Source organism: Canis lupus, chromosome 3, assembly GCF_048164855.1.
Source record: "Canis lupus baileyi chromosome 3, mCanLup2.hap1, whole genome shotgun sequence".
NCBI lineage: Eukaryota > Metazoa > Chordata > Mammalia > Carnivora > Canidae > Canis > Canis lupus.
The window spans coordinates 55028273-55042151 of NC_132840.1; the positions used below are offsets into that span (position 1 = coordinate 55028273).

The 13879-nt window shown below is 41.9% G+C and overlaps 1 protein-coding gene across 9 annotated transcripts in view; it reads left to right on the forward strand.

The window, feature by feature from the left end:
* Positions 1–13879, forward strand: part of STX8 (syntaxin 8) — a 255907-nt gene that overhangs the window by 48886 nt on the left and 193142 nt on the right. For all 9 annotated transcript variants that reach the window (XM_072821146.1, XM_072821148.1, XM_072821147.1 and 6 more), the window contains one exon: positions 8918–9010. In XM_072821146.1, coding sequence (XP_072677247.1) covers positions 8918–9010 — 93 coding nt within the window. The remainder of the gene's footprint in view (positions 1–8917; positions 9011–13879) is intronic.

Below are 13879 nucleotides of genomic sequence, written 5' to 3' on the forward strand. Positions count from 1 at the left end.
TTCTTTTTGATCATGTGTTATTTAGAAGTATGTTGTTTAATCTCTACATATTTGGGGGTTTTCCAATTCCCTTTCTGTTACTGATTTCTAGTAGTTTGAGAACAGATATTTTATAATTTCTATTTTTAAAAATTTGTTAATGTATGTTTTGTGGCCCAGACTGTGGTTTGTCTTGGTGAATGTTCCATGTAAGCTTGAGAAGTATATGTATTCTGCTTCTGTTGGATGAAATAGTATATAGGTGTCCATTTTATCCAGTTGATTGATGGTGGTGGTGAGTTTAACTTAGTCCATACTGATTTTTCTGCCTGCTGGATCTGTCCTTCTGATAGAGGGGTGTTAAATCTCAACTTTAATAGTGCATTTATCTATTTCTCCTTGCAGTTCTATCAGTTTTGCCCCATGTGGTTTGATACTCTGTTGTTTAGGCATGTACACATTATACTTGATCTTAGCCAAAACGCCAAGAAGTGATAGGCATGTACACATTAAAGATTGTTGTGTCTTCTGGGAATCGACCCCCTTTATCTTTATGTAATGATTCTCTTTGTCCCTAATAACTTTACTTGCTTTAAGGCCTGCTATGTCTGATATTAGTATAGCTGTGCCTGTTTTGTTTTTTAAAAAAGGCTTTTTAAAATTTATTTATTCATGAGAGACAGAGAGACACAGGCAGAGGGAGAAGCAGGCTACGTGCAGGGAGCCCGATATGGGACTCGATCCCGGGTCTCCAGGATCAGGCCCTGGGCTGAAGGCGGCGCTAAACCGCTGAGCCACCCGGGCTGCCCTGTTTTGTTTTTTTCTTGATGCATGTTAGTAGTTTGTTTTTCTCCATCCATTTACTTTTAATTTATATGTGCCTTTATATTTAAAGTGGGGTTTTTGTAGACAACATGTAGTTGACTCTTTTTTTTTTGATCCACTCTAATAGTCTTTTTCTTTAAATCATTGTGGTTTTACTTCGTCATTTCAATCCGGATGACTTTTATTTCTTTTTCTTGCTTTATTGGGCTTGCTACAATCTCCAGTCTCCAGTACAACATTCACTAGAAATTGTGAGAGCAGACATCCTTGCTGTGTTTCTAACCTCAGGCAGGGGTACATTCATTTGGAAGCCAGGTGTGAATTTTTCTTAGTTTGGTACTTGATATTTCTGCATTTCTAGAAAAATTCTTGAGATCTTGGGAGGAGGATGCAATTATTTGGGTATTATTTTGTAAGGTGGACCAGAACAGTGTTTCTTTTAGTGGAGGAGTCAGCAAACCATGACCTGTGGAGCACATCTCATCCATCACCTGTTTTTATAATGGTCTGCAAGCTAAAAACAGTTTTTCCATTTCGAAGTAGCTGAAAAATAGAAGACAATTTTGTGACTTGTAAAAATTATATACAATTCAAAGTAAAGTGTGTATAAATAAAGTTTTGTGGGAGTACAACTGTGCTCACTTATTTATATATTACCTATGGTTGCTTTCCTGCTACAGCAGCAGAGTCGAATAGCTGCACTGGAGACCATATGAATCACGGAGCCCCAAATATTTACTGTGTGGCCCCTTAGAGAAAATGTTTGCTGACTTCAGTACAGAGGTAATCTAGCCACTGCAGAGCTAAAAAGCATTCTGAGTACTCTGATGCCCTGTCAATCATGAGGTGCCCTAGTTGGTGGGAATAGGAACTGTGTTTGACCCAGTTGGAACTCGGAGGATCATTCCCTCTTGCTGGTGGTTCTTTCCCTGCCTTGTTTCTTTATGCATGTGTCTTGGTGAACACCCAACTGAAGCTTCAAGGTGAGCCCCATGTAAACCTCCAGAGATTCTGTTTGGGCAGTTCACTCCTGCCTGTGCTATGCCCTGTGTACTCTCCCTCCTTGATCTATTTGGATGCTTCTCAATGTAGGGAGATTGCCAGGCTCCCCCTGGGATCCCTACCCCCATGCTGGGCAATATCTGGGGCAGCCCTCAAGCTCATCTCAGTGCTTTCCCATCACTTGGGGAGCACTGCTCTTCATTTCCTGATGTCCGGGTCTCTCTTGAAACTGTTGTTTTATATATTTTGCCTGTGGTTTTGTGTTTGTTTTTTGTTTTTTCCCAGTTGTTTCAGGCCAGAAATAAATCAGGTCCCTGTCAGTCCATCTTGGCCAGAAGTAGAAGTCTAATTCTGTCTTGAACTCCCTTTCCACAGTGAAATTATTTAGTAAATGGAACTCTGTGCCTCCCTTATAGCTTTAACTCCATGTACTTCATCTATCATTGTGTTTGAAGCAGAATGAACCGTGTAGAGCAGTGTGGCTATACACATAACACAGCCATTCATCTCTGGTGCTTTATCTTTCCGGATTCATGGTTCCTGAAAGGAGTGTCTTCCTAGCTAATAGTAATGAATTTTCTGGTATTGTTGCCTTTTTTTTTTTTTTTTTTTTTTTTGCCAAGAAAAGCTTCTTTCCGTTTGGAGAAGCAACCCTGTCGCTGAGAAGGTGTGAGAGGATGCCACCTGCAGGTTTTTGTGTTGAGCCTCCAAAGCAGAGCACATCCTTACGGAGATGCCCACCCTTTGAAAGCCCCACTGGCCGTTTGGGGTTTGTGGAGGGCTGGGGATGGGGCAGGCAGATGAAGGAATGGGGACTGGTTAGCTGTGTGCATTCAGGACATTCTGTCCTTCTATCCTTACCTTGGTGTTTTGAATTACTGTGTTCATTCTCTGCTTTCCCAGCAAGCTGTTTTTCAAGGGTAAACAGATACGTTTAAAAAAAAAAAAAAGTTAGCAATCTTTATGTTATTAGCCTTTTCTCTGCCTGAAGAATCTTGGGGAGATGCTGAGGTTGCCATGGTTTTCCTTCACTGCCAGGTCCTGCACTAGAAGAAACAAGGGACTGTGAAGAGCCATTGCTAACATCCTTTTGCCCATAGAATCTGTTTGCCTTTCTGTATTTCTGTTGACCCCTAGAAACACTTGGAAAGTCATCCTAAAATAACAGTTCGTCGGTAGAACTTAGACTCAAGGCAATGAATGCTTTCCTTTTCATTACAACTGGTTAGCCAGCCTTGGCTTCTGTGCTGTCATTTGAGGCACAAGTGGACATTAGGCCGAAAATGGGTGAGCTGCTGATGTTAACTGGACCACCTCGAAAATCCCTGATATAAAACAAAGAAGAGTGACTTTTGGGGTTAGGACAGACCCTTGACTCTGAGTCAGAGGGCAGCCAGTGGAAAATACCATTCCACCTTCACTCGGGGGCTCTCTGTTGATAGGGTTTCTTACTCTGTAGATATGCTTCCTGGATTCTAGCAGAAAGTTGTGCCCTCATTCTGGACTTCTGTGTTCTTCGATCTGTCCGTGTCGTCATGTGAACTAACAGTGGGGAAGTAGGTCAGCCAGACTGGCAAATCTGAGCAGCTAATCTTTGAACCCTTGCAACCATCACTTCACAGACAGCTATCCTGGAAGATATCCTTTCTGGTCGCTGTCATCCACCCCAGGATTTTCTTCCTTGAACCTTAAAACAAAAACAAAAATGAAAACATCTACTCATAGGACTTGCTCTGGGAGTTTCCCCAATGTAGTAATTTGCTTCATCTAGCAAATCCAGCCGTCCTCATCTGTCTCTTCTTTTCTCTTATCCAGAGAGAGCTCTTCCTTGAATAGTCAAATGTGAGAATTCCCAGTACTTCTCTCTGGGCCCTAGACTAACACAACATCAACTACGTTTCCTATGATCTAAACTCGGAGGGCTAGCTAGTATTGCCCATGAGCCATTCCCTATGCCCAACAGAGACTGAGATGCTTTTTTGTGCAAGCCTAGTGGGCCCTCTGGTCCTTCCTTGATTTGGGCATATTTATTAAAATGTGCTCTGTGCTGCCACTTGGGCTGAGAACTGCAGCAAAAACACAGGGAAAGAAGACACAGCTCTAGATGTGGGGTCCCTTGTCATGTGTTGGGTTGGGGCCCTGAGTTTGCCGTTCCTAGGAATGTCCATCTGTTTTATTTACTTGTTAAAATGTAACTTTTTGCTGTGGGCAATTTCAAAACTATGTAAGTAGAGACAGTAAGATAATGATCCCATTTTGCTCATTAATTGTTTCAACAATTAACAATTCCTACTAATCAGCCTTGTTTCATCTCTGTGTCTAGCCACTTCCCCATCCCACCCACCCTCTGGATTATTTTTTGAAGCAAATCCTAGACATCATATCATTTCCACGGTGGATATTTGGAAATACATCTGTAAAGTATGTTTATAAAAGATAAGGATTTTTTTTTTTTTTTTTAAATATAACCACAGGGATGCCTGCGTGGCTCAGTAATTGAGCATTTGCCTTCGGCTCAGGTCGTGATCCTGGGGTCCTGGGATCAAGTCCCACATTGAGCTCCCCACAGGGAGCCTGCTTCTCCCTTTGCCTGTGTCTCTGTCTCTCTCTGAGTCTGTCATGAATAAATAAATAAAATCTAAAAAAATGAATAAAATAAAATAAAATATAACCACAATGCCATGATCACCCTTACTAAGTGAACAGTAATTCCTTAACAGAATCAAATATTCAAGGTTCAGATCTCCAGATTGCCCACGATGGCTTTTTTTTTTTTTTTTTTTTTTTGGTCATTCAATTCAGGATCTGAATATGGTCTATACATTGCAACTAATTGATATGTCCCTTAACTTTCTTTAATGGATAGGTACTTTTGCCAACTCTCTCTTTTTCCCTTTGCCGTTTCTCGGTTGAAGAAGCAGGGTCATTGGCCCTGTACTTTCCCACTATCTAGACTTGCTATTTGTAATCCCATATATTGTTTAACATATTCCTCTGCCCCACATATTTTCTGTAAATTGGTAGTTAGATTTTGCGGCTTGATCAGAATCAAGTTTATTATTTTTGGCAAGAATACATTGTGATGATTGTCCCTCTCTGATCTACAGCCACCAGATAGCCCTCCCACAATTACATGATGTTCTGTTAGAGGATGGTTTTTCGAAATGTCTAAAGATAGGAAGGATCCAAACACCTAATTATTCCAAAGGGAGTTTTCAAAAACAATGATTGTATTAGTTTTCTGTTGCTTCTGCAATAAATTTGCACAGACTTAGGGTCTCAGCCTACAAGTTTATTATCTTACAGTTCTGTAGGTCAGAAGTTCAACACAGATCTTCCTAGACCACGATCAAGGTGTTGGCAGGGCTGGCTCCTTTCTGGAGGCTCCAGGGAAGAATTCATTCCCTCACCTTTCCTGACTTCTCGAGGGCCCCCCACATCCCTTGGCTTATAGCCCCCTTCTTCAGGGTTCAGAGCCAGCAAGCTGTGTCTCCCTGACCCTTTTTGGAGTCTCCCTCTGAACACAGCTGGGAAAGATACTCCGTTTTGAGGGACTCAACGATTACACTGAGCCCACCTGGATAATCCAGAACACTCTCCCGTCTTGAATTCCTTAGCCTTATTCACATCTGCAGAGTTATTTTGCCATGTAAGGTCCCTTGTTCTCAGGTTCCAGGGATTGGGATGGGGACATTTTCAGGGGGCCATTTTTCTGGATAGCACGATGCTCATCCACTCTTAAAAATTAGCACCATTGCCATACTGACAGGTTATTGATAGAGCGTGGCTTGTTGCAAATGATTATGATATTGTAGTGACAGGGTTAGGTGGTGGAGGGCAGACTAGGAGTAATGAGCTAAGAATGTGACATTAGCATAATTTCACACAGCTCTGCATAACTGTGTGAGTCTTGATTATTTCTGTATCTGTAAGTAGCAGCATTTTATCTTGCTCATTGCCCCTCAGGTGACCATCCTCCATCCTCTTAGAAATGCCACCGTGAGCCTGGAGAAGCTCAGGTCATCAGTATGATTATTAATTACATGCAAAGCATCTCCATTATCTGGGCCTTCTGTGTCTTTGGATTATGGAATGGAGACTTACTGTAGCACTTTCACATAGTGAGGAGGTGCCAAGGTCTTACAGAAATGATCTGAGTGGCACACAATTTTTGACTCTCATTCTGTTTTGCATTAGCAAGATAACCTTTTGATATAGTTAGGTCAGATAGTGAGTTAAGGTTGAGAGAGAAGAGTGTAGTAGTATAGGTATTTTCATTCATAATCTGTGTCTCTACCAGTTAAAGCAATGACAAGGCTTTAATGATTCTTTTCCTAATTGAAAACTGTAGAGGAGTCTCCTTTCCTCTTGTTAAATTGTGTTGCCTTTTAATCCACATTGACCTTTGATCCTTGATCCTTGATATAGATTATTCTGGGGATGCATTTGGAATTTTGCTGCAGCATCGGTCATCCTATAGCAGTACTAGGTTGACGACAGATTTATCTTGGAGGACATCCAAAAGGTTGTTACTAAAGACCAAAAAGACCTCATTATAAAGCGATTTTGCTATAAAATGGTCCCTTGGAACAATCCCTGGAGACATCAGGTCATTTGTATAGTTAAAAATGTACATAGTGTCAAAAAATGTTACTAAGGGGTCCTTACCTCACACCATTAGTTTAAATAAATTCCAGATGAGTTAACAAGTTAAGTGTAATGGCTTAATTCCATTAGAAAAAAATAAGTAAACTTTAATATGATCTTGGGTAAGAAAAGACCTTCATGATTTCTGCTTTTGTAGGTATGCTTTACTGTGAAACCATCACTTAAAAATCCCGATCAACAAGTGAAGCTGCACGTGGCATGTTGCCCTCACCTAGCATATTGCTGGGGTAGAGAGAGTCATTATCATTAGACTCAGCCCCAGAACATTCTTCCCTATGTACCTGAAAGCAGAGAAAAAAAGTTCAAAGAGCTCACTGAGACTACCTAGTTAAAAACAAAAACAAAGGGATCCCTGGGTGGCGCCGCGGTTTGGCGCCTGCCTTTGGCCCAGGGCGCGATCCTGGAGACCCCGGATCGAATCCCATGTCGGGCTCTCGGTGCATGGAGCCTGCTTCTCCCTCTGCCTGTGTCTCTGCCTCTCTCTCTCTCCCTCTGTTACTATCATAAATAAATAAAAAATAAATAAATAAATAAATAAATAAATAAAAAAAAGAAACAACAACACATTTTATAGAAAAGATCTCGAGTAACTTGAATTCTCCTATCTCTAAATTTCAAAATCTAGCAAGGTAATATATCTTCCATTTTTTTAAAAACAAAAATGCTATTTTACTATACATTGTTTTGTATCCTGCTTTTTTCACTTACTAACAAGTCCTGAACTTTTTTAACATCAAAATGTTCATGTACAATATCACTTTTAATTGCTATATAGTGTTTTACTTATGAACATACTATATGTTTTTAAACCAATCCCTGTGTGTGGGCATTAGCTAGTTTCCAGTTTTTCACTATTATAAATGTATCAGTCTGGGTCCAATCGGGAAGAAGAAATTTGAACAGGGAAAATTTAATATTTAATCTCCTAGCAGGAGATTAAGGTAACAAGGGATTGGTTAGCAAGAGTTAAGCAGACAGAAATAGAGGTATAAGGTGCAATCACTGGCTCTCAGGCTGAGATCAGGTATCCTAGGACATGCCCCACGCCCCCAGGACTGCCGTCACCAAGCAGGTGTCCTTGTGGTGCTCAGCTGATGGAACTTGCTGAGAATCTGTGGAGCTGGAGGCATTCTGTTGTAAAATGGCCCAAGGAGGGGGTGTGTCGGGAGGAGTTGCCGGCCTCTGGGTATAGCTGGCCACTGTACCCTGAAGGAGCTGCCAGCTTTGCAGGAACTTATCAGGAAAGCAGCCAAACACTGTCCTGCAGTGTTCCTGCAGCCCTGTCTATTGACGAGACTGGCAAAGGAAAAAATATTTAAGGGATCCAGATGCATTTTCACTGAGCAGTCACGCACAGGTTATCAGCGGATAACCAGTCCAGGAGAGGTTTCAAGGAATATCCTCATGTGTACTTCATTGCGTACCATTTGCATGTTTTCTTACATTCCAACACGTAGAATTGAGACATGAAAAGGTGGGCGTGATTTGCTATGTAGAAAGGTATGTTTCCTGTCCTCCCATGACAATGCTTAGGAGCTTCTCTTTCCCACATTAGTTAATCCTGGGCATTAGTATGCTTTTAAGTCCTTACAAATATGATAATTTTTAAAAAGTCATCATTGTTTTTTATCCCTATGTTAAAAATTGATAATGTCAAAGCTTTTATTTTTTTTCCTTTGTTATCTTTTTTTTTTTTTTTTAAGATTTTATTTATTTGTTCATGAGAGACACAGAGAGAAAGAGGCAGAGACACAGGCAGAGGGAGAAGCAGGCTCCATGTGGGACTCAATCCTAGGACTCCGGGATCACGACCTGAGCTGAAAGCATAGGCTCAACCGCTAAGCCACCCAGGTGTCCTTTCTTTGTTACTCTTTTGTGAATTTCGTGTCTATATCCTTTGCCCATTTACAAAATTGGAATATTTTTCTTATTGATCTGCTATGGTCTTTATGTATTAAGCATCAAAAAGCTTAAATGTTGGGGCACCTGGGTAGCAGTTGGTTAGGCATATGCCTTCAGCTCAGGTCATGATCCTAGGGTCCTAGGATTGAGTCCCCCATCTGATTCCCTGCTCAGCGGGGAGCCTGCTTCTCCCTCTCCCTTTGCTGATCCCCCTGCCTGTGTGCTATCTCTCTTTCTCAAATAAATGAATAAAATCCTAAAAAAAAAAAAAAAAGAAAGTTTTAATGTTGATATATTAAATCTTATGTTATTTCATTTATAATACTTAAAAACTTTATGGGGAGATCATTTTAGTTTAAGGTGTGAGGTAGGTATTTATTTAACTTTTTTTCTTTATATTCTCCTAATATTAACTGTTTTTTCTTTCTTCCTGACCTAAAGTGTTACTTTTACAGTATATTGAATTGCATTACATGCCTGGCTATGGACTTCAAATTGTTTTCCTTTGGTTTTTAGTAGCCTGTTTCACTTTTCCTTCCAGAACAGGATGCAGGCCTGGATGCCCTGTCCTCTATCATAAGTCGCCAGAAACAGATGGGGAAGGAAATTGGGAACGAACTGGATGAACAAAACGGTAAGAGCATGTCTGGGGTTGAGCACCTTTGCTGTTTAGTGTAAACACTAAAGGCATGAGTATTTGTTAAATGATTTTAATGCTAGAAAACTCGTGGAGTAGTTTAACATGGATGGATTATTACAGTTTAATGCAGTTGAGGATGGTTTGTGGCAGATTTAGATTATAGTTAACTGAATACTTTGCAAAGAAATTTGATAAGAAATTCCTAGTCCTTTGTCGCTGCTTTTTAAAAAATACTTTGTTTTACGAGCCACACATCCCAGGGGTTTTTCCTTTAATAATGTGATGAAATGTGATAATGTGATGAAATTGCTCAGAGCATTGTACACTTATGTGTGGCACACTGGGGTGCGGGGACTCTGTCTTCCACATACCCAGTGGAGGTGGCTCTTCTTCCCTCATAAATACCATGCTGCGGGGCAGAAAAATGCTTGAAGATCTCTGTTCAGAACTCAATGTGACAGATCTGGTTGGAGCAAGATTAATTTGCAAACCACAGCAGGATGGCTTGGGAGAAACAGCTTTGTTGGAGGCCTACCTGAAAAGCTCCTGTGCTTGTGGCATGTGATGTGAGGGGATGGGGTCTGTTGGAGTGCTACTGTGGTCAAAATGGAGGGGAGCAGGACAGATGCAGGAGATTGATGGCACTTGTACTGTGGTGGACAGTCGGGGGTCTGGGAGGGGCCACCGGTCTGTGAGTGGAGATCCCAAGTCCAGCTGGGACATGTTTAGAAATGCCAGTGAGTCATCTACGTGAAAGTGTTGAGGTTTGGTACCAGAGCTCAGTGAGAGCACAGGACCAATGAGAAGGGATGTCAGAACGAGAAGGGATGTCAGAAGCCTCTGCATGGAGGTGGCGAGTGAAAGCATAGGAACAGTGGGGTCTCCATCTATGTCATTGCACTTAATCAGTAACCTCTAGCCCTCTTTGATAGCGATGGTGCTCAGAATGGCTGAGGGGCCTCCTGGTGTCACATTGCTTTTATAAGTGACAGCATTGAAATGCCAATGCAGGTCATCTGATTCTCGTGACTGCTTTTTCTACCACTCTGCCCTTCCTCTCTAAGAAAGATGACATAGGGAGAGAAAAGTGGAAGATTCTGAGGTTTGAGCTCTGTGATAGTGCCATGGAGGCTCGTGATGGCATGGCTCCCAATAAGAATGGCCACAGACCTGTGAACATGGCAATGGGAATGGATGATGCTCATTTTGAAGGCAGGGCTGCACATGTCAAAACTATATAGCAAGAACTTCTCTTCTCGATCTCCACAAAGAATAAGTTCATTTCTTTCTAGAGTACTATTGCATTCATCATAAATAAATAAATTTCATCTATTTATCCTCTAATATATATATATATTTTTTTAATATAAATTTATTTTTTATTGGTATTCAATTTGCCAACATATAGAATAACACCCAGTGCTCATCCTGTCAAGTGCCCACCTCAGTGCCCATCACCCAGTCACCCCCACCCCCTGCCCACCTCCCCTTCCACCACTCCTAGTTCATTTCCCAGAGTTAGGAGTCTTTCATGTTCTGTCTCCCTTTCTGATATTTCCACTCATCTATTATAAATAAATATGTGCTAAAGCAAATGGAGAAACCCCATCTTTATAATCTTAATAATGGTTATTAATAGTTCAAGCACAGAGGGAAGGACATTTGAGTCCTTTTCCTGATGGGGCTGACCTGAATGTAGTAATTTATATATTTAAATATTTGCATATTGAGAGAATGTTGGTATAGGCATAATTGTTCTTTTTTCTTTAAGATTTTATTTATTCATGAGAGACACAGAGAGGCAGAGACATAGGTGGGGAGCCCGATGTGGGACTTGATCTCAGAGCCCTAGGATCATGACCTGAGCCAAAGGTGGATGCTCAACCACTGAGCTACTCAGGTGCCTGGTATAATTGTTCTTTAAAAAAACATTTTTTTCTTATTTATTTATTTTAGAGAGCAGGGAGGGGCAGAGGGAGAGGGAATCTTAAGCAGAACTCCTCACTGAGTGCCGAGCCATACACAGGGCTCGATCCCACAACCCTGAGATCAAGACCTGAGCGAAAACCAAGAGTTGGACACTCAACTGATTGAGCCACCCACCCAGGCACCCCTAATTGTTCTTTATCTAAAGGAAATAAAGCCTCTTTAGTGGTCAGATTAGAAAGGATTCTAGCTGCCAAAGTGGTAAAGCCTGCCCATCCTGTGATGTGCCTCGGTAAGCCACTGTGTAGTCATCTCTGAGGAGGTGGCTAAGAGCTGATGGTGCATTCTTTGGTGGGTGACTTGCTGACCTCCTGGGTGAGATCACCATGCATCTTTCCAGCATAAGCAGTCGTGCCAGCATGTCCTTGTCTTGTCTGCCCTATAGCCTGGTGGTTATCATACTTTGCAGCCTGTTAGAATCACTTGGCGGGGCTGGGGGCGGGGTGGGTGTTAAACCCCCTGAAGCTCAGGCCATAGCAGTATTAGATTTCTTTTGCTGCTCTAACAAATTACCACAGACTTAGTAGCTTAAAAATGACACATACTTACCATCTTACAGTTCTGGAGGTCAGAAGTCTGACCCGCATCTACCTGGGCTAAAAATTAAATTAAATTAAATTAAATCAAATTAAATTAAATTAAAAAAAAAAGAAAAAAAACCAACAAGGTGTCTGCAGGGCTGCATTCCTTTCTGGAGGCTCCAGGGGAGAATTAATGTCCTTGCCTTTTCCAGCTTCTAGAAGCTTCCTCCATTCCTTGGCTCTGGTCCTCTCCTCCCATCTTTAGAGCCAACACCAGTGAACTGAGTCCTTCTAACATCACATCATCTTGACCTGTAATGTCTGTCTCTGTCTTCTGCTTCTAAGGACCTTTGTGATTCCATGTGACCCACCCAGATAATCTAGGATAACTTCCCCATTTTAAGGTCAGTTGATTAGCAACTTTAAGGCCCCTTGGCCATGTACCATAACATATTTACAGGTTCCGGAGACTGGAATGTAGACACCATCCAGGGACCATTATTCTGCTCCCCATAGTACTTATACCAGTTAGGCCATAGTCTCCGCATAGGGGTGGGGCCCACTCAGCCGCATCTTTAAGTCTCCCCAGATGGTTCCAGTGTGCTGCCAAGTTTGAGAACCAGCACCTGCACTGAATATCAGCACTCTCCTTTCGTGTTGTCTCTCCCATGCCCACTTTGCAGCTACAAATCCCATGCGTGCGTGCTGAAGGACACTCAGAGTTACGCACACACGTGTACCATCGTTGTCAGGGTTCTGATCTCATGTTTTGGCTCCATCCTTTTCTGTTCTTCCTCTGTACCTCCCAGTCCTCAGCTCCATTCCAGCCCCGGATGCATACATGTGTCCATAGACAAACAGGAGATATTTTTCCACTTAGTTGCCAAAATAAGCTGTTTTCTCCATGGTGGCCTCCCAGAGCGATTGCAGTTAGGCTGGTGGTTTTCTTATGTGCACATTTGCTCCTCAGAAATAAGGCAGAGTCAGCCACTTTCCTTCATAGGGACTGAGAGACTCTGAGGATAAAAAATTATATCCCTGCCAAGACTACAATCAGCCTTTATTCCTTTTATGAAAATCAAAAAGACCATTATATCTGTAGGTATTGAGAACAGGGTGGCAGCCCCATCTGGAATTTTATTGTTGACCTGGGTGTATAATGCAGAGCCAGGGCCACTGGAGAAGGATACCACTTTTGTTGTAAACATCTCCATTTGATTTACTGACCAACTGAATCAGCCTGTTGGTTTTTATTAAACAAGAAAAACAATAGGCAAAGATAGTGGCCAGCTGGCCATTTTGGAATAAACAATCAAAACATTGCTAACAAAATACATTGTACTTAGAACATAACCGCAAAGCTGAAGAGCCAAATTATCATCAATTTAGGAATTCAGGTTCTAGTCTTCTCACATAGAATTAGAAAGGGCCAGAACAGCACCAGTAACTGCCCTGTTCATATGCCAACGACCAAGCCTCATGAGGAAAAGGATTAGCAATTAGGTGAAAATCCCAGTATGGGAGACCTAAATTACACCTGGGTGTGGGGGTCAGGGAGCAGGTGAAAGTAGGGGTCGCAGGAGGGCAGGGTGGGGAACTGAGCCAAGGAGATCACCTCATGGAAATGCAGAATTCAGTCCCCTTCTGTTCATGAAGAAACATGGATGGCCGGGCACAGAATGGGCAGTCATGGTGCTTGCTTACCAAACAGTTCCCTAAAGTTTATGCTCGAGGACAAGGCCTTTTGAAAAGAATGCTAATGCAAGAAAATGAATAGAATCGACTTGACTAATATAGTTGTTCCTAAGACTTAACTTTGACTTTGGCCCAGCCTTAACATCAGCACCAAGAAGGACCATGGAGGCACAGTTCCTCTGGTAGAAACAGCACCAAGAATAGGCTGTTAAACAAATTTCTGCTAATGTGTGCCAATCGTCAACATTCTTTTTTTTTCTTAAGATTTTATTTATTTATTCATGAGAGACACAGAGAGAGAAAGGCAGAGAAAGAAGCAGGCTTCATGCAGGGAGCCTGATGTGGGACTCGATCCAGACTCTGAGATCATGCCCTGAGCGGAAGGCAGATGCTTAACTGCTGAGCAACCCAGGCATCCCAATCATCAACATTCTTTTCAATGTTCAGATGTCCCAACTTTGGCCCAGTCCTTCTGATGCTTCTCTCTTAATCTTTGAGCACTTCCTTGTTTTCTGAAAGGAATGAAAATGACAAAGAAGGAAACCTGTCTTTGTAGTGTCAGTGCTGAGGTTGAGGAGACCAGTGTGTCCTTTCAGAAAGCTAGAAAATATGACTAATGTCCTTTAAGGACACACAGTGACCAAAGATTCCATATACACAT